The following is a 24,906-nucleotide window of genomic DNA, read 5'->3' as shown; positions in this document are numbered from 1 at the left end:
GCACACACACACACACACCGCACGCACGCGCGCGCACACACACACCGCACAAACAAACAAACACACTCACACTTACTCACACAAACACACACTTACTTTTAGAGACAAGCTTGTTTGTCTGTCACAGCTGTCCACTGATGCTACTCATGATATCAGGTTGCTGCAGGGACAATGGCCGACAATGGCGGACAATGGCGGTGTCTACATCCGTAGGGAACATCTTATGCGGGCTCCTTACCTATTTCTGGAAATAGTTCTGCTCATTTTGGGTTTTCTTCTTTCTTACCTTTGTTTATCCAACGAACCAGGGTTCTTGTCACGTTTATACTTTCAACTTGTTACATTGTGGTGGTAACGTTAGTCCTGCACCATGACTGTGGAATATATTTATTTTATGAGAAAAACAACAATCTAGAAACGCATACGAAAGCAAGTCTAGTCAGCTCTGGCTAGCTCTATTCCACAGTCTATGAAATCAGCATTAACATTTCTTTTTAAAATGTTAGTCAAGAAGGATATTGTGTAATATAAGATTTCAAAGACTAAATGTAAGTCTATGTGAATTGTGTGATAGAAAAGAACGTGAAATGGTTTTCTATCTATGAAAGAATACGAATAAACTATATATAACAGCTTCAAAAAATATATTATTTTAATACCGCCACCTAGACATGTACTCACATTATGATTGACCCGGGGAGGTCTTCAGCAACCCATGCTTGCCGTAAAAGGCGACTATGATTGTTGTAAGAGGCGACCAACGGGATCGGGTGGTCAGGCTGGCTGACTTGGTTAATGCATGTCATCGTATTCCAATTTCGTGGATCTATGCTCATGATGTCAATCACTGAAATTGACTCAATTATTTACAGACCTCGTCATATAGCTGGAACAGAAAAAACATTTTGATAACTGCAGACACCAGTTGGAATCCCGCACAGACGAAGAAACCACGGAGTATCTCCAAAGTGGCATCACACAACTCGTTGAAAACGGCTACCTCAAACCCTTCTCAGATGATGTTCACTAGTCCAATGTACATTCTTAAAGAAAAAGAAACGCACAGTTAGATTTTTAGTAAATTTATTGTAGATATATTTAATTTAATATCATAGATACAAATATGAAATTTTGGATTTCGATAGTCACATGTTGTCGTTATACAAAGGCATTGAAAACTGTTCATTGTCATGTCACATAAGGTCACAAGGTAGCGCTGAACTCTTTATCTCGTGTGACCGCCCCGGGCTGTGTGCGGTGGGGCGTTGTCCTATTGAAACAGCTCCCTCTGGCGGTCAATGTTTGGAAGAAGGGGAGGTTGAAGAATTTGATTCATGTAGCGATTTGCTGTCAAATTTCCCTGAACCACAACCAAGTCAGATCTCGTGGTGTAGGATATGGCCCACCACACCTTGACACTACTGTCACCGAATTTGTCGAATTCACGTACACAATGTGGGGAAAAACGCTCATTTCGATGACGATAAACACGTTGTCTTCCATCTCGCCGGTGAAGAAGAAATCTTGATTCATCGCTGAACCACACTCGTCTCCAGTTTCTCAAATTCCAAGGCTGTAAAATATGGCACCAACACAAGCGTCGCTGTCGATGGATCTGTTGCAAAACAGTCACATAACTGGTCTTCTTGGTCGGATTGAAGCCTCGCAAAGATGGTTCCTGATAGTCTTGTCCCATACCCTCCTCAAACCAGGAATGCGTCCTGCAGTCTCCGTGGCTGTGGCATTGCCATGACGTAGGTGGAACAGTCGAATGTAGCGATCCTGTACAGGGGTGGTAACTCTTGGTCGGCCGGTTCTCGGACGGTCTGCAATGGTATTGAACTGTGTGTATCGGTCCCAAAAGCGGCAAATGGTGCTGTAGTGGACGTTGACAAACGAAGACTGCGATTCCCCTCTTTGGATACGTCGTATGGCGATGTTCCGATCGGCAGCGCTGAATCTCGGCATTTTCGAACTTGAAAAATGTTGACAATTGAATGACAAATTATTGGCTCATGCTAGCCTGTTTATAGCCATTACCAAGAGTTACGAATGCCATAACTTGCACGTGCATTTTGCTTTACTGTTAACCTCCATGACATTTTTTAACACAGGTGAAAACAATGCCGTTTAAGACATTGAAAATCGACAATGGCAGCATTTTGACGCACCGTTTGTCGAATATCAGGCCACCAACATTCTCAAAAAACATATATCCAATTTATATAACGGATGTTTTGTGTAGTCAGGTTCAATGAACTACATACTACCTGTGCGTTTCTTTTTTTGACGAGTGTACATGCATTTGGTGAGTTGAGGTGAGGTGAAATGGGGTTTAACGTCGCGTCGAAGATTATTGCACTTATACAGCGACGTGCATGCACGTGTGTGGTCGTTCTGACGTGACTCGTAATGGGATGTCCTCAGATCTTTGTTTAGTGGCAGCGAGAACATAGATCTGATTTGAATGAGATTGATATATATCATGTGTTTCAGTTTGCAGGGTTACTGTTACAGACCTTCCAAGCTGCATTAATGAAGGTTATCACGAACAATAGCGTCTACACATGGTGGATATAAGATCAGAGTAATTGTGAGAATTTAAAACCAATAGTTCAGTTAATCACATACTGCATCATCACCTCAAGTTGATAATAATGTTAAAATTAAAATGGTATGTAGACTTAAATTTTAATACTCTGGAATAGGAAGTGTTTATTTTTCTTGTTTTCTTTAAATCAATTGAAGGTGACATTGCTGTTAATACATGGTTTGTATACAAGGAAATAAAAAAACACATCCACATTTGACTTATCAGTGACTAAAATGATGTCCAATGAAATGTGTGTGTGGCGAGTGTCATTTCGTGAACACCTTGTATCATCTCTGTTTGAAACTTACTGATAAGTTCATACTATCTCCGCTAGACATAAAGGGAAAGACGACTATTGGAAGTTGACGTCATACTTCTTGTCATACTGTCTTGTCATAATCATATCGTATGTTATCTGAAAGCTATTTAATCTGTTATCATCACATTGAACTTAAAGAATTATTCTAATGTGCATAGCCATACACGAGGGTTCAGCAGAAATCGAATGATGTCTATCATGGCCAGGTGCCTCTAAATAGGGCTGGACCACCTCCGTGAAAGAACGTGGTTTTAGTCTTGCTGTGTCAGCAACATACAGGTCACCAATGTGTTTCGCTGATCTGGAACGTCTTATAGCTTCATCACTCACAGCGTTCCTGTCACTTCAAGCCTACACTATGTGATATAACTGAAATTCTTTTCAGAGTAGCGCTAACCCAACTCATGCACGACAATGAGAATCAGGGTTGAATGAAGACATGGGTTATGTGGCATACCTGTCTTACCATGAGGAAACTAATGTGGGCGTGGCATACCTGTCTTATCATGAGGAAACGTATGCATTTACTTTATCGAGTTGCCTCTGTTTGCATTATGCATAACATTCAATAAATCAGTCTGGATGACTTCCTTTTGCACTGACGTCTCTTATGTCAATTTGTGTACAAATAGGGTTTATCCGCGTGCTTGTGTCAAAGATTAGGACAACACCATAAACCCATAAACAAAACACACGGCACAATTTAGAAGGTGGATCAATTCAATACAAACACGGGGCATAATAAAGCATTTGAAATCTTTGTTTATTACAGTAAACTACGTTTATAACGAACAAGCTTATGACGAACATATTTTTTGGTCCCGTCCATTTGCTGTGTATATGCATATAACGAACTGCGGTTATTACGAACTAAAATTAGTGGTCCCTTTGAGTTCGTTATAACCGTAGTTTACTGTATTTAGGAAATATGCTGATCAAGTCTAATGACTATGACCTTTATTAAACAGGACGTGACCAAGCGACATTTTTCATATCAGAGGATTTGTGTTATCACGTCAGCAAAATGTTTTTTATGTTAGCCACTGTGTGCCCCATTCTGCACTTTGGTCCTCAATTACCAAGTGAATCAATTGTGGCATGTCAAGTGTGATACAGTGTCTCGCGAGTCATGTCAAGAACTTGATAATACGGATAACGACCATCGAGTTCAAGGAACAGTGTTTACATCATCAACGAAAAGTGTTGACCGTTTGAAACCATGTCAAATAGCCTAGTCATGTTCTTGTATAAGGATTAAAGTGAGTGAGTGAGTTGGGTTTAACGCCGCTTTTAACAGTATTACAGTTATATCACGGGCGTGTCAGCTTAATGTGGGAGGAAAGCCTGAAGTGATGCAGTTCGGTGAAACCCTCGAGCAAGGGTATGGTGCTGACAACCTAGAAACATAATCGGGGGAACCGGGATTCGAACCCACAATCATAGGTTTCTGGCGTGCCCAAGGGACGCAACTCTGCACAGCGAAATCGCGGCGCCTTAGACGACTGGGCCACCCGTGCCCCCTAAGGATTAGAGGAGATACTTTGACTATAAAGAAGTTACTCAGTTACCACTGTTACTATACAATATAATGTCCTATATTGTTTAACGTCGCACTCGGTATTCACGTCATTCACGCCGTGATATTGCTGGAATATGCTAAAAGCGGCATAAAACATCACTCACTCACTCCCCTTCATTGTCCGTGGTAACATTGAAAACATGATTGTCAGGAATGGCACCTAAATGTGATGTTTAACATGTGTTATGTTGATAAGTACGGGCGATGAGATGTATGGACATTGGTGCCAGTAAAGCAAATGCTAGTGACAAGTATGCTGCAGTGTTTCTATTTGTGCGGTAGTCCTAGAATCGCCCTGTGGTTGCTTAAAAGGATGCATTCTTGTATATACTATGTTTTACGTCGTCAAACTCATCGTGGTCATAACATACCGACTTATTCCCCCGACGTCGACAATCAACCTGGTACCTCCCATTCCTCACAATAATACCTAAATCGTTTCCTGTCCCTATTCCTTCATCCCTCCACCGTCACTTCCACCCTCACTACCACCCTCAACCCCCAATTTTGTCTCGCTCATATTCTTCAATATATCAACACTATGTACAACATCTTTAAGAATGATAATAAAATACACAAGCTATAAAATATGTACCCGTATTTAAATAATGACGACCCTCTGAATACAGGGAGATAAAGTTTGGTGCTTCCCAGATATTCTTACTATTTTCGATTATCTGTTCCTTTTCTCGCAATATCGATAGTCATATCTGTCCCACTTTTGGATGACACCATTGCGTTTCTTTGAGTTGCCTTGCTTCATCTGTGCGGAACAATTCACAATACACTTCCCTCTCCAAAATTACGTCGTCAAACTTACGACGTCATGAAGTTGCGAGCGCATGTTAGAATCTCCAGAAAGGACGTCATGACAATGTTTTATCATGAAATATACCACATTGTTCTTCATTGTCCTTTTCGATTTATCGCGTAGCTGTCTTATATTGGGCTATCAATGTCCAGTTACAACTTTTTAGTGCAAGTTATAATCGGAAGACATTCAACACAAAATACATTGACCTCAAAACATTGTTCTCACGGCGCTGCCCATGACTCATTCTCAGGGATGTTGGCGGACATGGCCATGGGGTACATCCTCCGTTGCTTAAATGTTGTACTGGAAGCTCCGTTCCCATAGTTTTAACTGTACAGACACAAGGCATTCCTTGAACTGGAACAAGTAGAGTCATTCTGGAATAAAGAAAAAATATTAGAATCAAGTCGGTACGGGTCTATGATGTCAAGAGTTACTTTTCAGTTCATATTTCGCTGTATTTCCATACAACTCGGGGGCACGGGTGGCCCAGTCGTTGCGATTCGCTGTGCAGATTTGCGTCCCTTGGGCACGCCAGAAGCCTATGATTGTGGGTTCGAATCCGGTTGGCCCCGATTATGTTTCTAGGTTTGTCAGCATCATACCAATGCTCGTGGTTTTCACCACTTAAGTGGTAAACATCTGAGACCTGCATCAATTCGGGCTTTCCTCCCACATTAATCTGACACGCCGTGATATTACTGGAATACTTTTAAAAGCGGCGTTAAACCCAGCTCACTCACTCACTCCACACAACACAGGGGCATGCTCAAAGCGCTACATTTTTATTACCCTGGTCAATGGATCAGTGTGCACTCGATTTTCATTCTCAGCTCCCCAGGGAGTATACAACCCATGCTGCCTATGTTTAACATGTTACAAAAAAATATTGACAAGACAGCGTTTGTGTAAATCATTTGAAATGCATTTAACGTTTCGTCTCAAACCAACGGGTATTTTTACCTCTAAACTTTCGAATCTTCTTCTGCTGCTGTGGATGTGCTTGGTGTGGGCTCCTTGTTGTCCTGTATGTTGATGATCTCCGTCTGTTGCATGTACCCCATCTTGCCGAGCACAGCGAACCCACTGCAACCAGAATTGACGATCATCACTCTGTTACTTCTACAGTAAACTACGGTTATAACGAACTCAAAGGGACTACTAATTTTAGTTCGTTATAACCGTAGTTCGTTATAAGCATATATACAGCATAACTACAGCATATAGTCGGGACTAAAAAGTTAGTTCGTTATATCCGTTAGTTCGTTATAAGCGTGTTCGTTATAACCGTAGTTCACTGTACTTTAACATTTTATTTTTCTGGTATATTATTCTTTTATTCAAAGAAATTCATTCAGTTCAGCTTGGTATTTTAAATATTTAACTTTTGTTCCTTTTTACGACATTTTTGGTATTTTTGTTTTTTTCCTGGTTAAAAAAATCCGTGTCAGAATGCTCAGAGTATCTTCCTGATTTTATAGTTACTTTCTGTCATTCAATTCCGCATGTTCTTCCAAGACAGACATGTTGAAAGGATTCAAAGGAAATCATTGAACATTTAAAAGGAATCGCTAAGGATTTATTATGGGAGTGGAATGTCCACAGTATTTGTAAGTTTTTATTTTGTTATTTATATATTTCAAAATTTAGTTTTACTTTTTATTGTTTTGTTTGTTTGTTTACATTTTACTTATGACTGTTATTGTTTATTTATTTTAGCTTGTACCGGTTTAACTGTGTACAGAATATGGAATAAATTATTTACGACACACAACAGCTGTTACCACATACATGGAAACCCTTCACCGGGAACTCGTTCAGAACAACGTAATCAGTCGTTGAAGTTGAACGCTGCTTTTAAAGAATTTGCGCCATTAAATGACAGGGGTAATAAGGAGTATACCTCACACAAGGTATCCATGTGTGGAATCAAACCCATGCCGATGAGCGAATGCTTTAGCCACAGGTCTACCCCATCGCCCCTTGTTTACGGATTTAGAAGGGAGCTTTTTATATATATTTGTCCCTTTGTATATACATGCATGTAAAGAGTAGGGATCACGGGTGGCCCAGTCGTCTAAAGCCCCGCGATTCGCCATGCAGAGTAGCGTCCCTTGGGCACGCCCGAAACCTAGAATTGTGAGTTCGTATCCCAGTTCGCCCCGATTATATTTCTAGGTTTGTCTGCACCATACCCGTAGTGGTAAACGTCTGAGACCCGCATCACTTCAGGTTTTCCTCCCACATTAAGCTGACACGCCGTGATATAACTGTAATACTGTTAAAAGCGGCGTTAAACTCAATTCACTCACTCACTCACTCACTCACTCACTCACGCAACAGTACCCGTCGAAAAGCGGGGGTTCTAGACTATTGGGGTTTCTTGATATGTTAATACATATCTTCCATGAAATGATGTACTTATACAGCAGAGGAAATGCTTCTACATACATCAGACAGATGGTGGCCGTACACTGAAGTCCCGCAGAAACAAGGTAGGTAACTCCCTTAAAGATGTCCAACGTATACTTGTAGATCTCGCTAAACATGGGCGTCCCAGTTATCGAGGTAATGATGTTGGCAATGGCTAAGCTTGAGAACACAGCACCTGAAAAAGTTGTTTGTTTGTTCGTTATTTAACACCGCAATATTCCAGTTTTATTACGGCGCTATGTAAGATATCGAATCTGGACCAGACAATCCAGTCATTGACATCATGAACATCGATCCAAGCAACTGGGATACGATAACATGCATCAACCAAGTCAGCGAGCCTGACCACCCGATCCCGCCTCTTTCGACAAGCATAGTCGCCTTTTACGGCAAGCATGGGTTGCTGAAAACCTATTCTACCCTGGATCTTCACGGGTCGCACCTGAAAGGAATTAAGCTCAAATATATTGCATGTTCTTTGCCAACCATATTTGAAAACGCATGCTTAGAATGGTCTTCAACTGGCCAAAAAGAGATACATACCTTGTCGATCAGCCCCGGCCATGCTCGATACCATGGATTTAATTATCGTCGAAACTGACAAATCAAATGCCGATATGAAGGCCACTGAAATAAACAAATATGATATATTGTCAAAAAGAATGATAAAGTAACATGTCCTTGCTGTAATAAATGTTATTTTCAACGTCAACAATAATGTGTCCGTTGCTTTGTCATGAAACAGTGTGTGAATGAGCTAGGTTAAATGCCGCTTTTAACAGTATTCCAGTTATATCGCGGTGTGTCAGCTTAATATGGGAGGAAAGCCCGAAGTGATGCAGGTCTCAGACGTTTACCACTTAGGTGAAACCCACGAGCACGGGTATGGTGCTGACAAACCCAGAAACAAAATCCGTGCGAACCGGGATTCGAACCCACAATCATAGGTTTTCTGGCGTGCCCGAGGGACGCAACTCTACACAGCGAATCTGGGCGCCTTAGACGACTGGACCACCCGTGTCTCTGTGATGAAAGAGAGGTGTACCCCTTATATACTTGATTACTTTCAGTAGGTTTTTGTTTCGTGTGTGTGTGTGTGTGTGTTTGTGTGTTTGTGTGTGTGTGTGTGTGCGTGTGTGTGTGTGTGTGTGTGTGTGTGTGTGTGTGTGTGTGTGTGTGTGTGTGTGTGTGTGTTGTGTGTGTGTGTTGTTCTTTGTTTTTGTTGGGGTTTGTTTTGTTTTTTTGTTTTTTTTGGGGGGGTGGGGGTGGGGGGGGGGGGGGGGGGGGGGGGGGTAGCGACATTGTGCCCAATTCAGTTTAGGTCTGGATGTCGTGGTATGTGTTCTATGGAACTTACACATTGTATCTATGTTATTAGGTAAACAATTAACTCTTAGATGGTATAATGTGACTTAACTGTCAAAAAAATTATATATGAACATGTTTCAACTTTGCTAAAACCCTATAAAGGCAAGTAATAACCCTGTTCTCCCAACGGAGTGGCCGATAGTTTGTCATGCTCACCTCCATACATCATGAAGTTGTCATAGGCAAATGCCTTCAAAACAATTCCTCCTGTGTAGGCGATGTTGCTCCAAATGGCGATGAACCGATCGTTGAAGCAGCATTGAAACAGCTTCAAGAGAGGGAGTTTTATAACCTCAGCGAATATGGAGGATGCCGTGCTATAGTACCCCATCATCTCTGGGCTCCAACAGAAAGGGTAGTTCATCTCCCATAGTGTACCAATGTTGCCAGTTTTTCCTGCAATTTCGTGGAGGAAATATGCAACCAATGCCAATGAAAACATTACTCGCAGTTTGACTGTACCTTCGAAAAAGTAAAAGCTGAACACGTTCCGCACAGCTTTAAGAGGAGTAAGAATTTTTCTCTCCTCGAGTTTCTTCTTCCGTAGTTTGGATGCGGCGGCTACCTTTCTCTTCCCCGGTAGGATGAAAACAACAGCCAGTATGTTGAGCAGTAGGATGGCTGCTGCAGTGAGGGAAGGAAGGACGAATCCTTGAAGTTGTATGTAGTAGCCCACGCCGGTGGACAATGTGGCCCCCGTCAGTGACTCGGTAATGGCTGTCACAAGAAGAGCAACGGTTCGAGACCCTTCAGGTGGCGTGTTGTCAGCAACGAATGCGCTGCATGCAATGGCGAAAATCTCAGATGTGCAAACGCCAGTTAGAACTGCTGTAAGAAAAAATATTCTGATGTCCAGAGACCATTGTATGGTTATTGTCACTAGAATATAATCTATCAAATGTCCTATCAAGGGCAGCAGGAACAGCATCTTTCTTCCAAAATAATCCGAGTAGGCACCGAATAGAATGGTGCTGACTAGGGAAAACGCACAGCCGACCAAGGAAAAGTACATGTTCATCTGAGATGCAAGTTTTTGTGCTTCTTCTTGAAGAGAGTACCCGCTGTTGCTATTAGAGTCGTTCTCATTACTGGAGGGTCTATAGCACTCAGTGGCGTTTAAGGTACTTGAATTGTGCCCTGACGGTAGTGTGCTGTTACCTAGCACTTCATCCAGGATTCGTCGATAAAGGTATTGTGAATATACAGGAGCGTGCATGTGGTTAGCAATGGTCCAGATGATCTGAATAATGTTCAGCAACACCAAATTCATTACCTGTACCTTGGCAGTGACCTTGCCTTTGTTCGCCTCTTTGTCCAGGAAAACCTCATCCTCACTTCCACCGCTCCTTTGTCTATTGAGGATTCTACAGATCTCATCTGGGTCTATCGCAGTCCTTTCATCAAGGCTTGTTTGGGGTCTTCGGCGTTTCCAGCTCTGAGTCCATCCATCATCACTATCATCTGATTCTGCCGAATGTCGGAGCGGTGGTGCCGACTTTGGTCTGACTCTAACATAGACATCCTTGACATCCCTTGCTCCTACACTGGCGATGCTATCGTCCCAGGATATCTGTCTACGACTGAGTGGATCGCAGTCTTCTGTGGACTCGGAGAATTGGATTTTACCGCCAGGAGTCCTTTCTAGATCTCTTCCCAGTAGGGGTGTCCTCTCGCCCATCTTTGCTGCTGCTGATGTGGGTATGTGTTACATCTACTACAGATGTGTTGTTCTGTTTATGTCAGGTATCATATAGCTGATATGATATGTCATATACGTCACATGTCCAGTGATCTCTCCGTGTGTGTAACTGACCGCGTTATCTCTTGTTAACCATGGTTAAAGACTTCAAGTCGAAGAACATTTGCATCATGGTAAACGTGAAATATAAAATCACATATTTTGTGCCACCTATTACACGACTCGTGTTTTCATGATAATTTAAACTTTGATTTTGAAGGAAGTGTAAGCTTTGTCCTGAAATAATACCTTGCCGGTCATGCGATTGGTCAGACCAATGATAATCTGAGGTTGGTCATATGACATCTCGAGCCAAGCAAATTTATGAGTTTCCTCATGATAAGACAGGTATTGTGACACATAACCCACTTCAGGTATGACTTTACTCCTTCCTTGATTCACTCAAAGATAATAGGTCATGTGAGTGGGTGTTGACAAGTTGTGTGACACAAATACGTTCGGGTGCTGGCAGCCAAAGGTTTTTAATCAGGTGAATCTTAAGGATCCTTGTGCACGACCACTACAAAAGTATGTCATCTGCAGCTCGTTATATGTCAAGATATATGTAGAGATAACTTTCAATTTCAAGGTTGAAAACCCGGAACTGATGACTCATTCGGTATTTGTGTAACCCATTACTATTTATGCCTAGTGGTAAATGAATTATTGTTCAAAAGGGCGTGAAACCTTATTCACTTGGACCTTCTGAAAATATGTTCACTGAATGAAAAGAATTAGGGACAGACCATTTTAAATCCATAGTGTTTGTGCGTGCGTGCGTGCACGTGTTTGTGCGTGTGCGTGCGTATGTGCTCATGATTGGGCATGTGTGTACGTGTGCATTCTCCAGTATTCTCTGGATCAATCGGTTTCAGTGAAGAAATCCAATACCCCCCACCGCCCACCCACCATCCACCTACCATCAAACCACCATCCACCCACCCACACGCCCACCATCCACCCACCCGCCCACTGTCCACCCACCATCCACCCACAGACCATCAAACCACCAACCACCCGCCCACCCACCGACCATCAAACCACAACCCACCCGCCCACCATCCACCCACCATCAAACCACCATCAAACCACTAAGGATTACCAAATGGTTTGTCCCGAGTAGGTGAAATGAACTCTTTTCTGCCAAGTGGGGAAAGCCGAGCCGCAAAACCCTTGCTAAATTCTTTCACTGAGGTTCCTTGTAACAAATGAAAATAAACGAAGGAAAAGTAGATAATATTTATGGTTAAATATAAACGTTAGATAACCACGTTCCAAGTAGTGATAATACAGAGATAACATATGTGGTGTCGAGCTAAAATTATGTGATACCAAGCGACGGCGCCTCAACGACCCGCTGATAGGCCTTGGCAGTATTCTTCTCAAATAAAATAGAAACGTTTGATACCAATATTACTCAAAGAAAACAAATACGTGAAATATGTACATGTATATAGTATTTCCACCGCAAAATCATATCCGAGTGTCATAAAATCATATCATAAACAAATAATTCAATGACAGTATTGATCACACTGTGTCAATCTATATTTTGGCTCATGTTCACAGTCAAATGTTAAGAGTTAAGCAATACCCCAGCTACATTGACGATGCCTGTAAATACTGATCCAGGTAATCCAGTGACTGAAAGTACGAGCAACGATTCTGATCAGCGGATCCTGATTATCCGATCACTTCCTTATATTATTGCTAAAGGAGGCGTTTAACTACTTATTTAGACCCGCTGATCTTGGGTTCAAATCCCAGATTGTGCCATCATCATATCCAAGCTCGCTGAGATGAACAGTGGTTTGTTTGTTTGTTGTTTTACGCCGCACTCAGCAATATTCCAGCTGTATGACTGCGGTCTGTAAATAATCGACTCTGGAACAGACAATCCAGAGATTGCCATCATGAGGATCGATCAATGAAATTGGGATGCGATGACATTCATCAACCAAGTCAGCGAGCCTGACCACCCGATCCCCTTAGTCGCCTCTTACGACAATCATGGTCGCCTTTTACAGCAAGCATGGGTACAGTCTACGACATATATTAAGCTAACACGCCACAATAGGAACCATTCCCCAGTTTGGCAGCAGAGTTGTGATGAAGTCAGTTAACTTCCGGAATAAGGAATAAATATATATCTATATAAGGAAGTCTGTGAGTCTGTGAGGTTTGATGACTGATTAGATGAATGGCTTGTCATCAGGTGTACGAAAGAGATCCGAGGGCAACCTCATCACACGTCATCACACCTGGTCGTCGTCCTCCGTTGGGGTCGTGCTCTTCGGCTCCGTCTGGTTGTCATGGATACTGATGTGTTCCACCTTAGTGTGGTATCCCATCCGACTCAGAACAGCATATATTCTGCAATAAAGATGAGTCAATAAGTATGATTTTAAGGCCACTGTTAGCAATAAACTATTAAATTCACGGCGAACGAGCCCGATTCGCATTGGACTGAGGCAGGCATGGGAACCAGAGTAGGGAGCAAAGGCTTCAACTACTTTGCCAATAATGTTGATGGAGATGGCATGACATGTCCATCCTGAATCTAACTGATAGGGTACCATACCGAATAATATTCTTCAGAATCATACTCTTGTTCATGGGTTTCACCAAGGGTGTACCTCTTAGATCGGCATCGCTTTGGGATTTCCTCCCACATTGTGCTGACACGTCAGGGTATAACTGACTGAAATGTTGCTGGTCAAACCTCACTGACGGAAACGAATTTCCATTTGAAAATAATAGTCGGTGCCTGTTCAAGTCCACAATACTTACACAATCATGATGGTGGCAACAGCTTGAAATCCTGCCACGACCAGATAGGACACACCCTTGAATATGTTTAAAGTGTACTGGTAGATTTCACTGAAGACAGGCGTCCCTACCAGACTGCAGATAATGTCAATAATGGATAGACTTCCAAATAAAGCACCTGTTGGAAGACAATGACGTCATTTAGGTGAGGTGAGGTGAAATGGGGTTTAACGTCGCGTCCAAGATTATTGCACTTATATAGCGAAGTGCATGCACGTGTGTGTATGTGGCTGCTTGTACTAGTCCGGACTGATGTCGATTTATAGTCCTAGCACACTGAGATACCTTGCCGCAGTTTAACATGAATACCCCAGTCCGAGCCGACCAGTCCTTGTTTTAGCAACTTAATGCCGAGCGCCAGACAGGGTAACAACAAGTACCATCTTTTAACGTCTTTTGGTATGACGCGGCTGGGGATCGAAACCCGGACCTTCCGCTCTCCGGGCGGACGTTCTACCATTAGACCACGGAGGCGGTCCGTCATTTAGGCATTATTTATACACTGAAGGTTTGGGAAGAGGGGAAATATGAAATAATTTATGAAGCGGTCCAAAACTAGCTTAAATATTTCACAAGTGTTAGTTCAATGCAAAGTATATTGTCAAGTACGGTTATACAGGTTGTCGTAAGGAAACAAATGTCATAACGTTCCTAAGCGTGACATCACGTGGGAAAACTCATCAGTGTTATTCTAACATGTGATAAAACAATTTACGTGTAGCCCAGACAAGTGATCAACCAATCCAAATGATCAACCAATCTAGCCTTACCCTGGCATGTGATCAACCAATCTAGCGCCACACTGACGTGTGATCTAAATACCTAGTTTGCCCTGGCGTGTGATAAAATATCCAAGTTTTACCTTGACGGTCAGGACCGGCCATTGCTGACATGATAGACTGGATTGCGGAGATTAGAGCTACATCAAAAGATCCGACGGCTGCAACTGAAAAGTAACTAACATTTAATAAACATCCTATTATATGAGATTACTGTCAAATGTGCGCATATAGTTTTGCAATGGAAACTATACAATACACATCAGACGGAGAACTCACTCGAAGAATTTAACGAAGTTTTTCGTCAGTTCACATTCAGGAAATACAAATGTTTATTAAAAAATGTTAGTCCCTTTTCCCCTAATTTGATTTGTACTATATGTTCCCGTGTTTCTTTTAGGTGAACAGTTGACGTGCCTTTGCATGTGTTTGTAACAGGTGCCACCGGGGCAGGATACGCTCACCTTTTCGCGGACACCTGGTATCATTACTATTTGATAGTGATTCATAAACTCATGCTCATGATATAGTCGGAATCGTGCAATCGAGGACTTTGCTTTATACAGAAATTATTATTGGATATGGAAGGGGTTTTGTCGCTTTATTTCACTTTGGATCACATGCTAAAGTTTGGTCCTCAATCTATGAAAGTGCCAATTAACTCACTATTTTGTACCTCGAAGAATGTACACACAATTGTATTTAGTATGTGTACATTAATGTGTACTCTGACAGCCACACAACAACAACCTGTATCGCGGAATAAAATAGTTCCTCAAAAGGAGAGGTGACATGAGCGTATGTATGCCCAATTTGCAAGTGGATTTCTTTGTTCTTCACTATTATGAGTCGCAGCGAGGGTATTCGTGGACGAGCATGCAGTCAGACTTTCTTTCCTTATAAAAAAATAACTCGCACAAGTACACGTGACAATCACGTTCCAAAACACAGTCAATAAGAACCTTAAATATCAGATTGTACACCTGATTTTTAATAACCATGAAAATCGGTCGATCAAATAACACTTCACTTCTCAAGCTAAACCGAGTCTGTTCGAATGTTCGGGAATCTATAAGGAGTCTGGAAAGCTAGATAAATCCAAGAAATGTGCTGCTTACCCCCGTACATCAAGAAGTTGTTGGTAGCAAATGCCTTCAGAATATTGGCTCCAACTACGGCGAGGTTGCTCCAGATGGCGATGAGCACGTCGTTGAAGCAGCACTGATACAGCTTCAGAAGAGGGATTTTTATCAGTTGAGAAAAGATGGAGGCTCCGGTCCCATAGTAACCCATCATCTCCGGACTCCAACATAAAGGCCAGGTCATCTCCCATAACGAACCGATGCTACCAGTTTTCGATGCAATTTTGTGAAAAGCCATTGCCAACAAAAGAATTGAGTACATTATTCTAGTTTTCACAGTACCTTCGGTAAAGTAAAAACCGAAAACATTTTTTATGGCTCCTAACGGAGTAAGTAACTTCCTCTCCTTCTTCTTCTGTTTCCTCAACACTGAAGACGATGGCGTCTTTTTACTTTCTGGCAGGATGACCACAACAGCCAACACTGCAAGCAGCACAATTGCGATCGAAGTCACACATGGGAGGAAATAGCCTTCAAGTTGTATGTAGTACCCAACACCAGTCGACAAGGCTGCATTGGTCAAAGTCTGTGTTATTCCCATTACAACTAAGCCAGTGGTCCGCGAACCCTCAGGGGGCGTATTGTCAGCGATGTAAGCCAAGCATGCAATAGTGAATATTTCATAACTACAAATTGAGCCTATTACAGAGCCTATGAATAAAATGTAAAAGCTTAATGACCAATGAATGACGGCGGTTGTCAGGGCAAAATTGAGTAGCGTGCCAATCATTGGAATTAAAAACAACACTTTTCGACCAAAGTAATCCGAATAGGCACTAAAGATGACCGTACTCACAAGACTAATAGGACATCCTGTGACTGTAAATCTTATGCTCCATGTCGTCTGGAGCTGTTCGGCCTTTTCTTGTAAGGAGTTTGTCCCGTTTGAACCTGAAGCGTTGAGTGATGGTTTTTCACAGTAGGATGCCTCGTAGCTCGAATTATTGCCGTCAGAGGAACGCGACGTATTCCCAAACACTTCTTCTTCCAACCTATGGAAGAAATACTGACTCCATGCCGGACCGTGGATATGGATGGCTATATACCAGATGATAAGGATGATGTTCATAAGAATCAGGTTTACAACCTGAGTCTTGGAAGAATCCTCCTTGCTATTGGTGTCTTTGTTGAGGAACTCCTCATCCTCACTGTTCCTACTCTTCTGCCTGTTGAGGGCCCAGCCTACCCAATCATCGTCATTCATCTCCTCTTGGTCGCCTAGGCTTGTCTTAGGTCTATGTCTCTGTGCAGACGTTGTGTCTTCATCGTCATTAACAATGAGGATTCGTCTCAAAGGTGGAGCAGACTTTGGTCTTGCGTTCACCCTCACTTCAACATCAGCAATGATATTGCCTTTGAATTCAGTATCAGTGTACGCCCTGATCAAAAGGGGATCACCCTCCCCATCCTGTAGGATACCCCTTACATCAGGCCTATTTGCAGACCCATCAAGAAGTGGCGTTCTTTCATCCATTGTTATGGAAGAAACAGTTCAAGTCAGAATCATTATTGCAACGTATCTTGTGCAGCTAGCCCCTGGACAGTCCTCATGAGTCATTCATTCTAAATGCCAGCATTATCTTACCCTCACTCTAATCAGTTTTATCACTGTAACATGTGAGATAACCAAAGGTTAAAAAAGGGGCTTTCTATGTCACCAACGTCACATGTTAGATCATCTGAGTCGAAGATAATGTAAGCACACGTAAATTGTTCTCACATATGATACATCATATTAGTTTTGTCAATGTTGGCTTCATATATTCGTCTGTAATGATGAATGAGTCATTGTTGAGCCGTATCACGACAGTCTCTAAATACTCCAGTCTGGAAAACTTAATTAATACTCTACAGTTGATGTAAAATAAGTTGTATTTAGGATTTACACGTTTTAGTAAAGTGCAAACTCTGGCACATTTTGGGGGTTTGAGTCACATCAGAATAAAAAGGCACCTAATCGACAGCACTTAAAGTCACCGACCCAACACTTTCAGCCACCGAACCTTCCACTGAATTGAAACCCACCACTGTCGTCCAGATAGCGTACTTGTCTTCCCTTCTGAGAAGTGTAACTTGGCTAGGATCCCATGAGTAGGTTTGGTCGCTGTCATTGAGTCTTAGCAATAAGGTGCCTCACTCTGAGAGTGTGGGTTCGAATCCTGGATGGGACTCAATCCGAAGAAGTACTCGAATTTGTATTTTACGAGGAAGGTGTAATCTTAATATAACATATGTTACATCTGACCACATATATATATATAGCCATGATATATATATATATATATATATATATATATATATATATATATATATATATATATATATATTTATATATGAGCTGTCTCAGGAACTTTTGTTGTTGAGTATATATACAGTATACTCAACAACAAAAGTTCCTGTGACACCAATATTTTAGTGTATTTTTCAAACAAGTAAAGTTTGGTTTTCAATAGTGTAGTACATGTATAGAATCAAGTCACAAAAACGCAACTGCTACAGAAAAGCATGCATTCCATGCAAAAGTTGACTTTTATGCAAGTCCCATACATTTCACTACCAAAGAATGGGTATAAAAACATGTGCGTTAATGGGATTCCATATGCATTGTTTAGCATCGTACTGAAGCAACCACTCAGAAAAACAACAAAATTACGCAAATATTCAACATTACGAAATGCCACGCCTGTCCAAAAATGAGCGTCTGCGAGCCATTGGTATGCTTGAAGCAGGATCAAGTCAACGTTATGTTGCAAGACAATTTAACGTCCACAGAAACACCATTTGGTGTTTATGGCAACGTTGGCAACAGACGAATGCAGTCAGAGACCATCCTCGGAGTGGCAGGCCACGCGTAATCGATTCGATTCCAGCCAGCAACAGTGACTGCAAGAAGCATCCCTGGCCTTTGACGAATATCTTCACAAACTGTACGTCGTCGCCTCAGATGTGCAGGGATTGTCGCCAGAAGACCCGCCAGACGTCCCATTTTGACAGGAAACCACCGTCAAGCACGTCTACAGTGGTGCAGACAGCGTCTACGCTGGACGGCCATGCAGTGGGGACTAGTTCTATTCACTGACGAGTCTCGTTTTCACCTCAGCCACAGCGATGGACGGATTCGAGTGTACCGAAGTCGAGGTGAACGTTATGTCAATCATTGTTTCATGGAAGAAGGTCGATTCGGGGGCGGCAGCGTTATGGTATGGGATGGGATTACAGCAAGACAGAGGACCCGTTTGATAGTGGTAGAGGGAAATCTCAATGGACAGCGCTACCGAGACGAGATCATCAGCCCTGTTGTTCTACCGTTTTTGCGTCGTCATGGCTCAGGCATTACCTTTCAACATGACAACGCCCGCCCGGAGGAGGGAGGAGAGGGAGGAGGAGGGAGGAGGAGGGGGAGGGAGGAGGAGGAGGAGGGGGAGGGAGGGGGAGGGAGGAGGAGGGAGAGGGAGGAGGAGGAGGGAGGACATACGAAGCGCTCGTAAATGAGAAAGAATTAACAGAAGCGCACGTAAAATCCTCAGCTTTCTTTTCCGCTGCTGCCGTTGTTGTTGTTCCTCCATGTAGTCTAACATTCGAATTTCTGACTGAGGATCTCCTGGGAGGACGTCCACAGATCGCTGACCAATGCACACGGCAGTTGTACGACTTGACCAACTGGGGTAAGACTTTCAAATAGTGTCTGGTCCCATGCTGTGTAAAGTATCGCCACATTTTATTTTTCAGAGTCCTTTGAAACCGTTCCACTACGGCTGCTATCGTTTCAGGATTTTGACTGGTGTAGAAATGAATGCTATGCTTCGTCATGAGAGCCTGGAAAGGGCGGCTGACAAATTCTCTGACTTTGTCTGTTCGCAATTGAGCAGGGAGTCTGCTCTTGTCCTTCAGGTGTTGCACCCATGCCATCTTTGAAAACACATCGATCATGCACAGCAGATATTTGAATCCTTGGTTGTCGTCTTGAAAGGCAATCATGTCACTCAAGTCTGCTTGCCACAATTCATCGACGCCTCCTACACGATAGTGGTCTCTCGGAAAGGAGCGTCTGGCTGGTTTGTGCAAGGTGTAGGTACTTTGGGTACCACCGCTTGATTTGACTTTGCGATGGCATGGTTTTCTTCTTGCTTTTACTGGTTCTTGCATCTTGAGCGTGGATGCGTGCTGCTTTCCACAAAGGTCGCCAGCCTCCAAAATTTGCCGGATGTTTAGGATGAAAGTAGGTTTTTTCCAACCAGGCCGTCCAAAGGGAAGTAGGAAATCCTTTGTTTTGTTTCTCTTCAGCAGCAGAGGGAAGAATGCGCTGTCGCGTCTTGGTCTGTCGCTTCATTTCTTCCAGACTGATGCCACTAGGTACATGAATGACCTTTTTATAGAGAGGGGAGAGATATTTTTTTCTTATGTGGTGCTAAAGGGTATCCATGAACCTCGCCTGTTGATGAATCTGTCCTGTTTGGTATCAGACGGAGGTGGGGTCATAAACCATGGGGTTGGCATCTCATCTTTTTCTTCTTCCGCTTGTGGATCCAGCTGTCGCGAAGGAGGTGGGGATGGCATCTCATCTTCTTCTTCTTCTTCCGCCTGTGGATCCAGCTGCCACCGCGTCCTTCTTCTTCTCTCTTTGTGACTTTGCGGGGAGAACTTGGGAAGGGGGAACGGGGTATTGGGTGTTTTTGGTGTGGCGTGAGGATGGTGTTGCTGCTGCTGCTGCTTCTGCATCCATTGCCATCATTGAGGATTTCCAATCCAATTTGGCCAAATGGTGACTCAAAATGGTCCAACCTGCAAGCCCCTCTTTGGTTTTCCAGTGACGCACTAAATCGTTGATCAAGTCCACCATGTGTGTGCCAGGGATGGGTTTCCCTTCCACGGTCAGGGTTCCCTCTAGAGTCCAACTCAAGTCGGGATTGTTTTGAAAACTTGTCATCAAATTCATGGCTTAACTGGACGTGGCTTTAGGGACACTCATGACCACTTCGTTGATCACTTGTTGAGGAGGGACAGGTCTTCCTGTGGTGACCATCATTGATGGTGATGGCGGTGTTGGTGGTGGTGTCACTTTGGGTTGTAGTGGTTTGATGGTATTGTTGTTGTTGTTGTTGTGCTGTTGGCGCTGCAACTCTAGCATGCATTGCAACAGTTGGTTGTATTCTTGTTCCCGCATGTGAAAAGGCTGCTGTGACCTCTGCATCAACGCGTCCATCTCTTCCAAATTTTGGAGACGTTTCTTTGCAATGTGTCTTCAGGCACCAACACCATCTTGCGTGTGTACTTCATGGTGGCACACCACTCACTGATCCCAACCTTCCTGGTGTCAGACCATTTATTACTTTTTTTTTTATGAGCGTTTTCAAGACTTTACCGTGTCATTGCAAGTTTTGACGTTGAGTCGTGGTCATGGGAATATTGCCTGCATACAAGTTCACCACACATTAAAAAAAGGCACGGATGAGATGGTAGGAGCATGTTTGAGAATGGCTTTGCGCATCGCTGGAGCGGCAGCACACAAATGACACAGAGCGTGTTTCTGTTTCCTGAGGTACCGAGACATCTCTACATCTCATAGGTTCAGCACATACACGATGGGCATCTCGGATCTCGAAAACAGGCGGGCGCGTACTCGATGGTCTTGCAACGTGTTGGGTTTCAAGTCCAAGAACAGGTAAGTGTGAGGCCCTCGGGTGGCGTCTTCATAGGTTTCACGCAGAAAAGTAACTTTGCCTTGAAACACCTGGCGAGCCAGACTGTCGATCTGCGATGCATCTCTCGGATTTTTAAAGAGGACCATGTAGTGAGCATTCAGACTTATGGTACGATGTTGCGGCGATTGGGCAAACAAGTTCTGATTGAGGTACAGCACGGATGTGTTTCGGTGATGACTTTTCTTGGTGAACCATCTCAGCACTTCCATTACTTTCGTATTGTTGCCCAGCAAATCGATGACGAGTCAGTGCGGGGACACCCCTTTTTCGGGCAAGGCACGATCCGCTTCTTTCATGCTCTGCACAAACTCAAGAGCGATCACTAAGTGATCTTCCATCTCTTCCAACTCATGATGAAGCGGTTGCCATTCGCTGTACACCCACACGATGCGATGGGGTGGTGTATCCAACACCTTGGGGTGATGCATCTGCTCCATACATGATTTCACAAATGAACTTTTTCCTGATTCTGTGGGTCCCGCAATGAACACCGTAAAAGTATGGTGTAGGGTCAAAGGGGAAGTCATCATCCTCATCACATGACGTCATCCTGTGTTCTGGCTGACTGACACACGGCAGCGGCGGTGACGGTGCTGGTGGAGGAGAGTATCTTCCTGGAGGAGAAGTGTTTTCCTGTCATGGTCGCAGATGTTTATGGAACCGTCTCCTATGTCTCTCCATATTATCATGTCTAGTGAACTGTTTCCCACAGTCTGAACACCATGTGGACTCCATGAAGTCCTTCAAGGCAACTGATCTTTCAAGCATGGCCTTTCTCTTTTATCTATTTTTTCTTTACTTTTTCTTTTCTGTTTGGGTCGAACTGTGGGTTGTGCTTTCTCTCCCATGACCCATACAATTTCCTATGGAAAAGAAACACAACGGTCTGTCCAGTTTGGAAAACCGGGGCTCAGACCAGGCGCTGGAACCGACCCATCAGCGTGCTGCGTGGTCGACCAATCAGGAAGCAGGGTTTCAGTGCCTTTCCTATAAAAAGAGCGAAGCCACGCACACCGTCACAGTCCTAGCACTAAAAGAGAGATCAACGATGTCGTCTCGACACAGATGTATGAAGTGCCAGACCAACAGTCAGCAATGTCCGTGGATGACTAAAGGTCTATTCGTGGACAATAGTGGCCTACCCACCTGGTGAATCGGAGACGATCCTATCGCAGAGCCCGCGCTGGTTTAAGAACAAGTCTGAGGCTATTGCAGCATTTCAACAAGCTATACAACGCGGAGTTGACGTCCTTGACTGTTGGGGTGGTCCGTATTATTATCCAGTATCGAGATCAAAGAAAGGTTGTATTTTCATCTAGTATCGAGATCAAGGAAAAGTAATGTAACAACGATGGATTACACCACCCTTACAACATGGATATAGCACGTTGTGTCTCTACATGCTGACCTATCGCGTGCGTGGGTGGACATTTAATCAAGTGTTAGATACGTTTGACTGGAAGGACACCGCCAAGAATGATACCAAGGTATTAGCATGGTTTCATACCAAGGTGTCTACCTCTGTTCCTGTGGATGAGATGCCAGCCTTTCGACTGAGTGTCCAGACGCATACCCTACATCAAAAGAACCGACCTTTCTGCCCTTATTGACCTGACACTTGTTCACTGAACCTACGAGCACCTGACTCTCAACGTTCCTGTTTGAGGAGTGTACATACGTTCACTGCGTGGTAGAAATGTACATACGTTCACACCCCCAAGTGACAAAGTTCCTTTTCACTGTGTTTTAGGAGTGTACATACGTTCACAACTTAGTGGTAAAAAAAGAAAAAAAAAGTTCATGTTCACAAAAATCACAGGGACGCCCCTATTCCTGTGGCTTTTGTTTTGTTGTGTTGGTTCATGTGAGCGGGAGATTAAAACGTTGGAAAAAAAAGAAGTGTTGTGTTGTCTTTTTTTGGATGGGAATCGACATGCACACCCCGGAGAGAAAAAAACAACAAACAAGATCGACATCTGACCGCTTCCTGCATTCCTACACCACGTCCATGTCTGTGTATGTTGATTCACCTTTAGAATTCAGGCGTCCGTTCCACAACATGATCGTAGCGCTGAGGTGATCGCCACTCACATACTTTAACTTAGACGAACGACTGTCATTGTGCTACAATACGATCGCCTTGTGGAACGAGACCTTGCCCCTCAAAGTTTACAAACACGTCATAATACCCGCAAGATGCAAGATCCTTCGGAGATGTGACGTCAACCTAGCAACACAAGTTGCTCGGTCATCGACTGTGTATAATCCGTCTCAGTGATCTATCATCTCCACACGCAATCGACACACACCCTGCCACACCCTCCCCCTCCTGCCTCCTCCCTCCTCCCTCCTCCCTCCCTCCTCCCTCCCTCCTCCTCCATCCCTCCCTCCTTTTTATCACATATTTGTATGACAAATTGTGTTAATTTGCAAAAGGTTACGATAAAAGTAAGTGAAATATCAAAATATTGAAAAACAGACTCCATGTCCCTCATCGTACTGAGCACATAGAGATAAGTAATGATAAGTAAAGATAGTAATGTTTTTATTATTCTTGGTTGTAAGCACAATACTAGTGCTCGCGGATTTTACCAAAGTGAAGGTCTAACAAAAAACATCCACGTTCAGCTGACACATCGAACTGAAATAACCCAACTTTCTAATGTGCCAGGAGTTTGAACGTCATTTCAAGAACAGATTGTCGTGAAAAACGTAAAAATGTCAAATGAGTCGTTCATACACTTATGAAAGTCAGTTTCGCGGTCATGTGACCGGCCACCCGTATGTGCCATGTAAATTTAACATTTAAACATTATATGAGGTTATACCTGGTAGCCTATCAACAATCTGATATCGAAAGAAATTTCCTGACGCGTTTCCAGTCAATCTCATTAAAATCAGATCTTAGTTCTCGCTACCGCTAAACAAAGATCTGAGGATATCCCATTACGGGTCATGCCAAAACGACCTTTCATCTGACCAATCAGAGCGTCGCTTATCAGATCATGAAAGTGACAGTATGATTTTAGATCGTGCAACCTCAAAAAAACAAACATACCCTGTAATCCGAACGACAGTTATGAGCTTAATGGCTGTATTCATACAATCTAGGCCATCTTTTAGCCATTCCAGAATTTTTTTTCTTCAGTTTTTAATTTTATGCTTTTAAATGAACGTCAAAATATGTTTCGAAGCATAGTCGCCAGTTTAAAACTCATGTCGTAAAGCTGCCTTCTGATTGGCTAATGTCGACGTCATTCATTCAATTGGTCGGTCAAAGTTCGCAAAAGGTCGGTCTGGCGTGACACGTAATGACATGTCCTCAGATCTTTGTTTGGCGGGTAGCGAGAACTAAGATCTGATTTTAATGAGATTGGGTCTAGGTGCATAGCTGTGTAATTTCACAATGTATCTCGTCTAATGTCGTACAATTTTGCATTGCGTTGGAGAAACTATCCAGGAAATATGTTTACATCCATCATTTTCTCAACTGAGGGGCAGTCTGTTGTCAAGTCAGGCAAGAGTGAGTGAGTGAGTGAGTGAGTGAGTTTGATTTTACGGCGCTTTTAGCAATATTCCAGCAATATCACGGCGGGGTACACCAGAAATG

At 43.2% G+C, this 24,906-nt stretch overlaps 2 protein-coding genes across 2 annotated transcripts; both read right to left on the bottom strand.

The window, feature by feature from the left end:
• Window positions 1-5,618: 5,618 nt before the first annotated feature.
• Window positions 5,619-10,784, bottom strand: LOC139442076 (lysosomal proton-coupled steroid conjugate and bile acid symporter SLC46A3-like). The gene is made up of 5 exons (XM_071222856.1): window positions 9,263-10,784; window positions 8,282-8,365; window positions 7,757-7,913; window positions 6,269-6,391; window positions 5,619-5,682 (listed from the first exon to the last, which is right to left on the bottom strand). Exons 1-4 carry the CDS (start codon window positions 10,782-10,784, stop codon window positions 6,271-6,273), a joined length of 1,884 nt encoding a protein of 627 aa, XP_071078957.1. The 3' UTR covers window positions 5,619-5,682; window positions 6,269-6,270.
• Window positions 10,785-12,308: 1,524 nt separating this feature from the next.
• LOC139444123 (proton-coupled folate transporter-like) lies at window positions 12,309-17,068 on the bottom strand. The gene is made up of 4 exons (XM_071225026.1): window positions 15,571-17,068; window positions 14,536-14,619; window positions 13,635-13,791; window positions 12,309-13,217 (listed from the first exon to the last, which is right to left on the bottom strand). The coding sequence occupies exons 1-4, from the start codon at window positions 17,066-17,068 to the stop codon at window positions 13,100-13,102; spliced, it is 1,857 nt and encodes a 618-aa protein (XP_071081127.1). The 3' UTR covers window positions 12,309-13,099.
• Window positions 17,069-24,906: the final 7,838 nt, after the last annotated feature.

Source organism: Haliotis cracherodii, unplaced genomic scaffold, assembly GCF_022045235.1.
Source record: "Haliotis cracherodii isolate W230 unplaced genomic scaffold, xgHalCrac1.p SCAF_5, whole genome shotgun sequence".
NCBI classification, from domain to species: domain Eukaryota; kingdom Metazoa; phylum Mollusca; class Gastropoda; order Lepetellida; family Haliotidae; genus Haliotis; species Haliotis cracherodii.
Note: the sequence above shows the minus strand (reverse complement) of the source record. Positions and strands in the feature narration are given on the sequence as shown.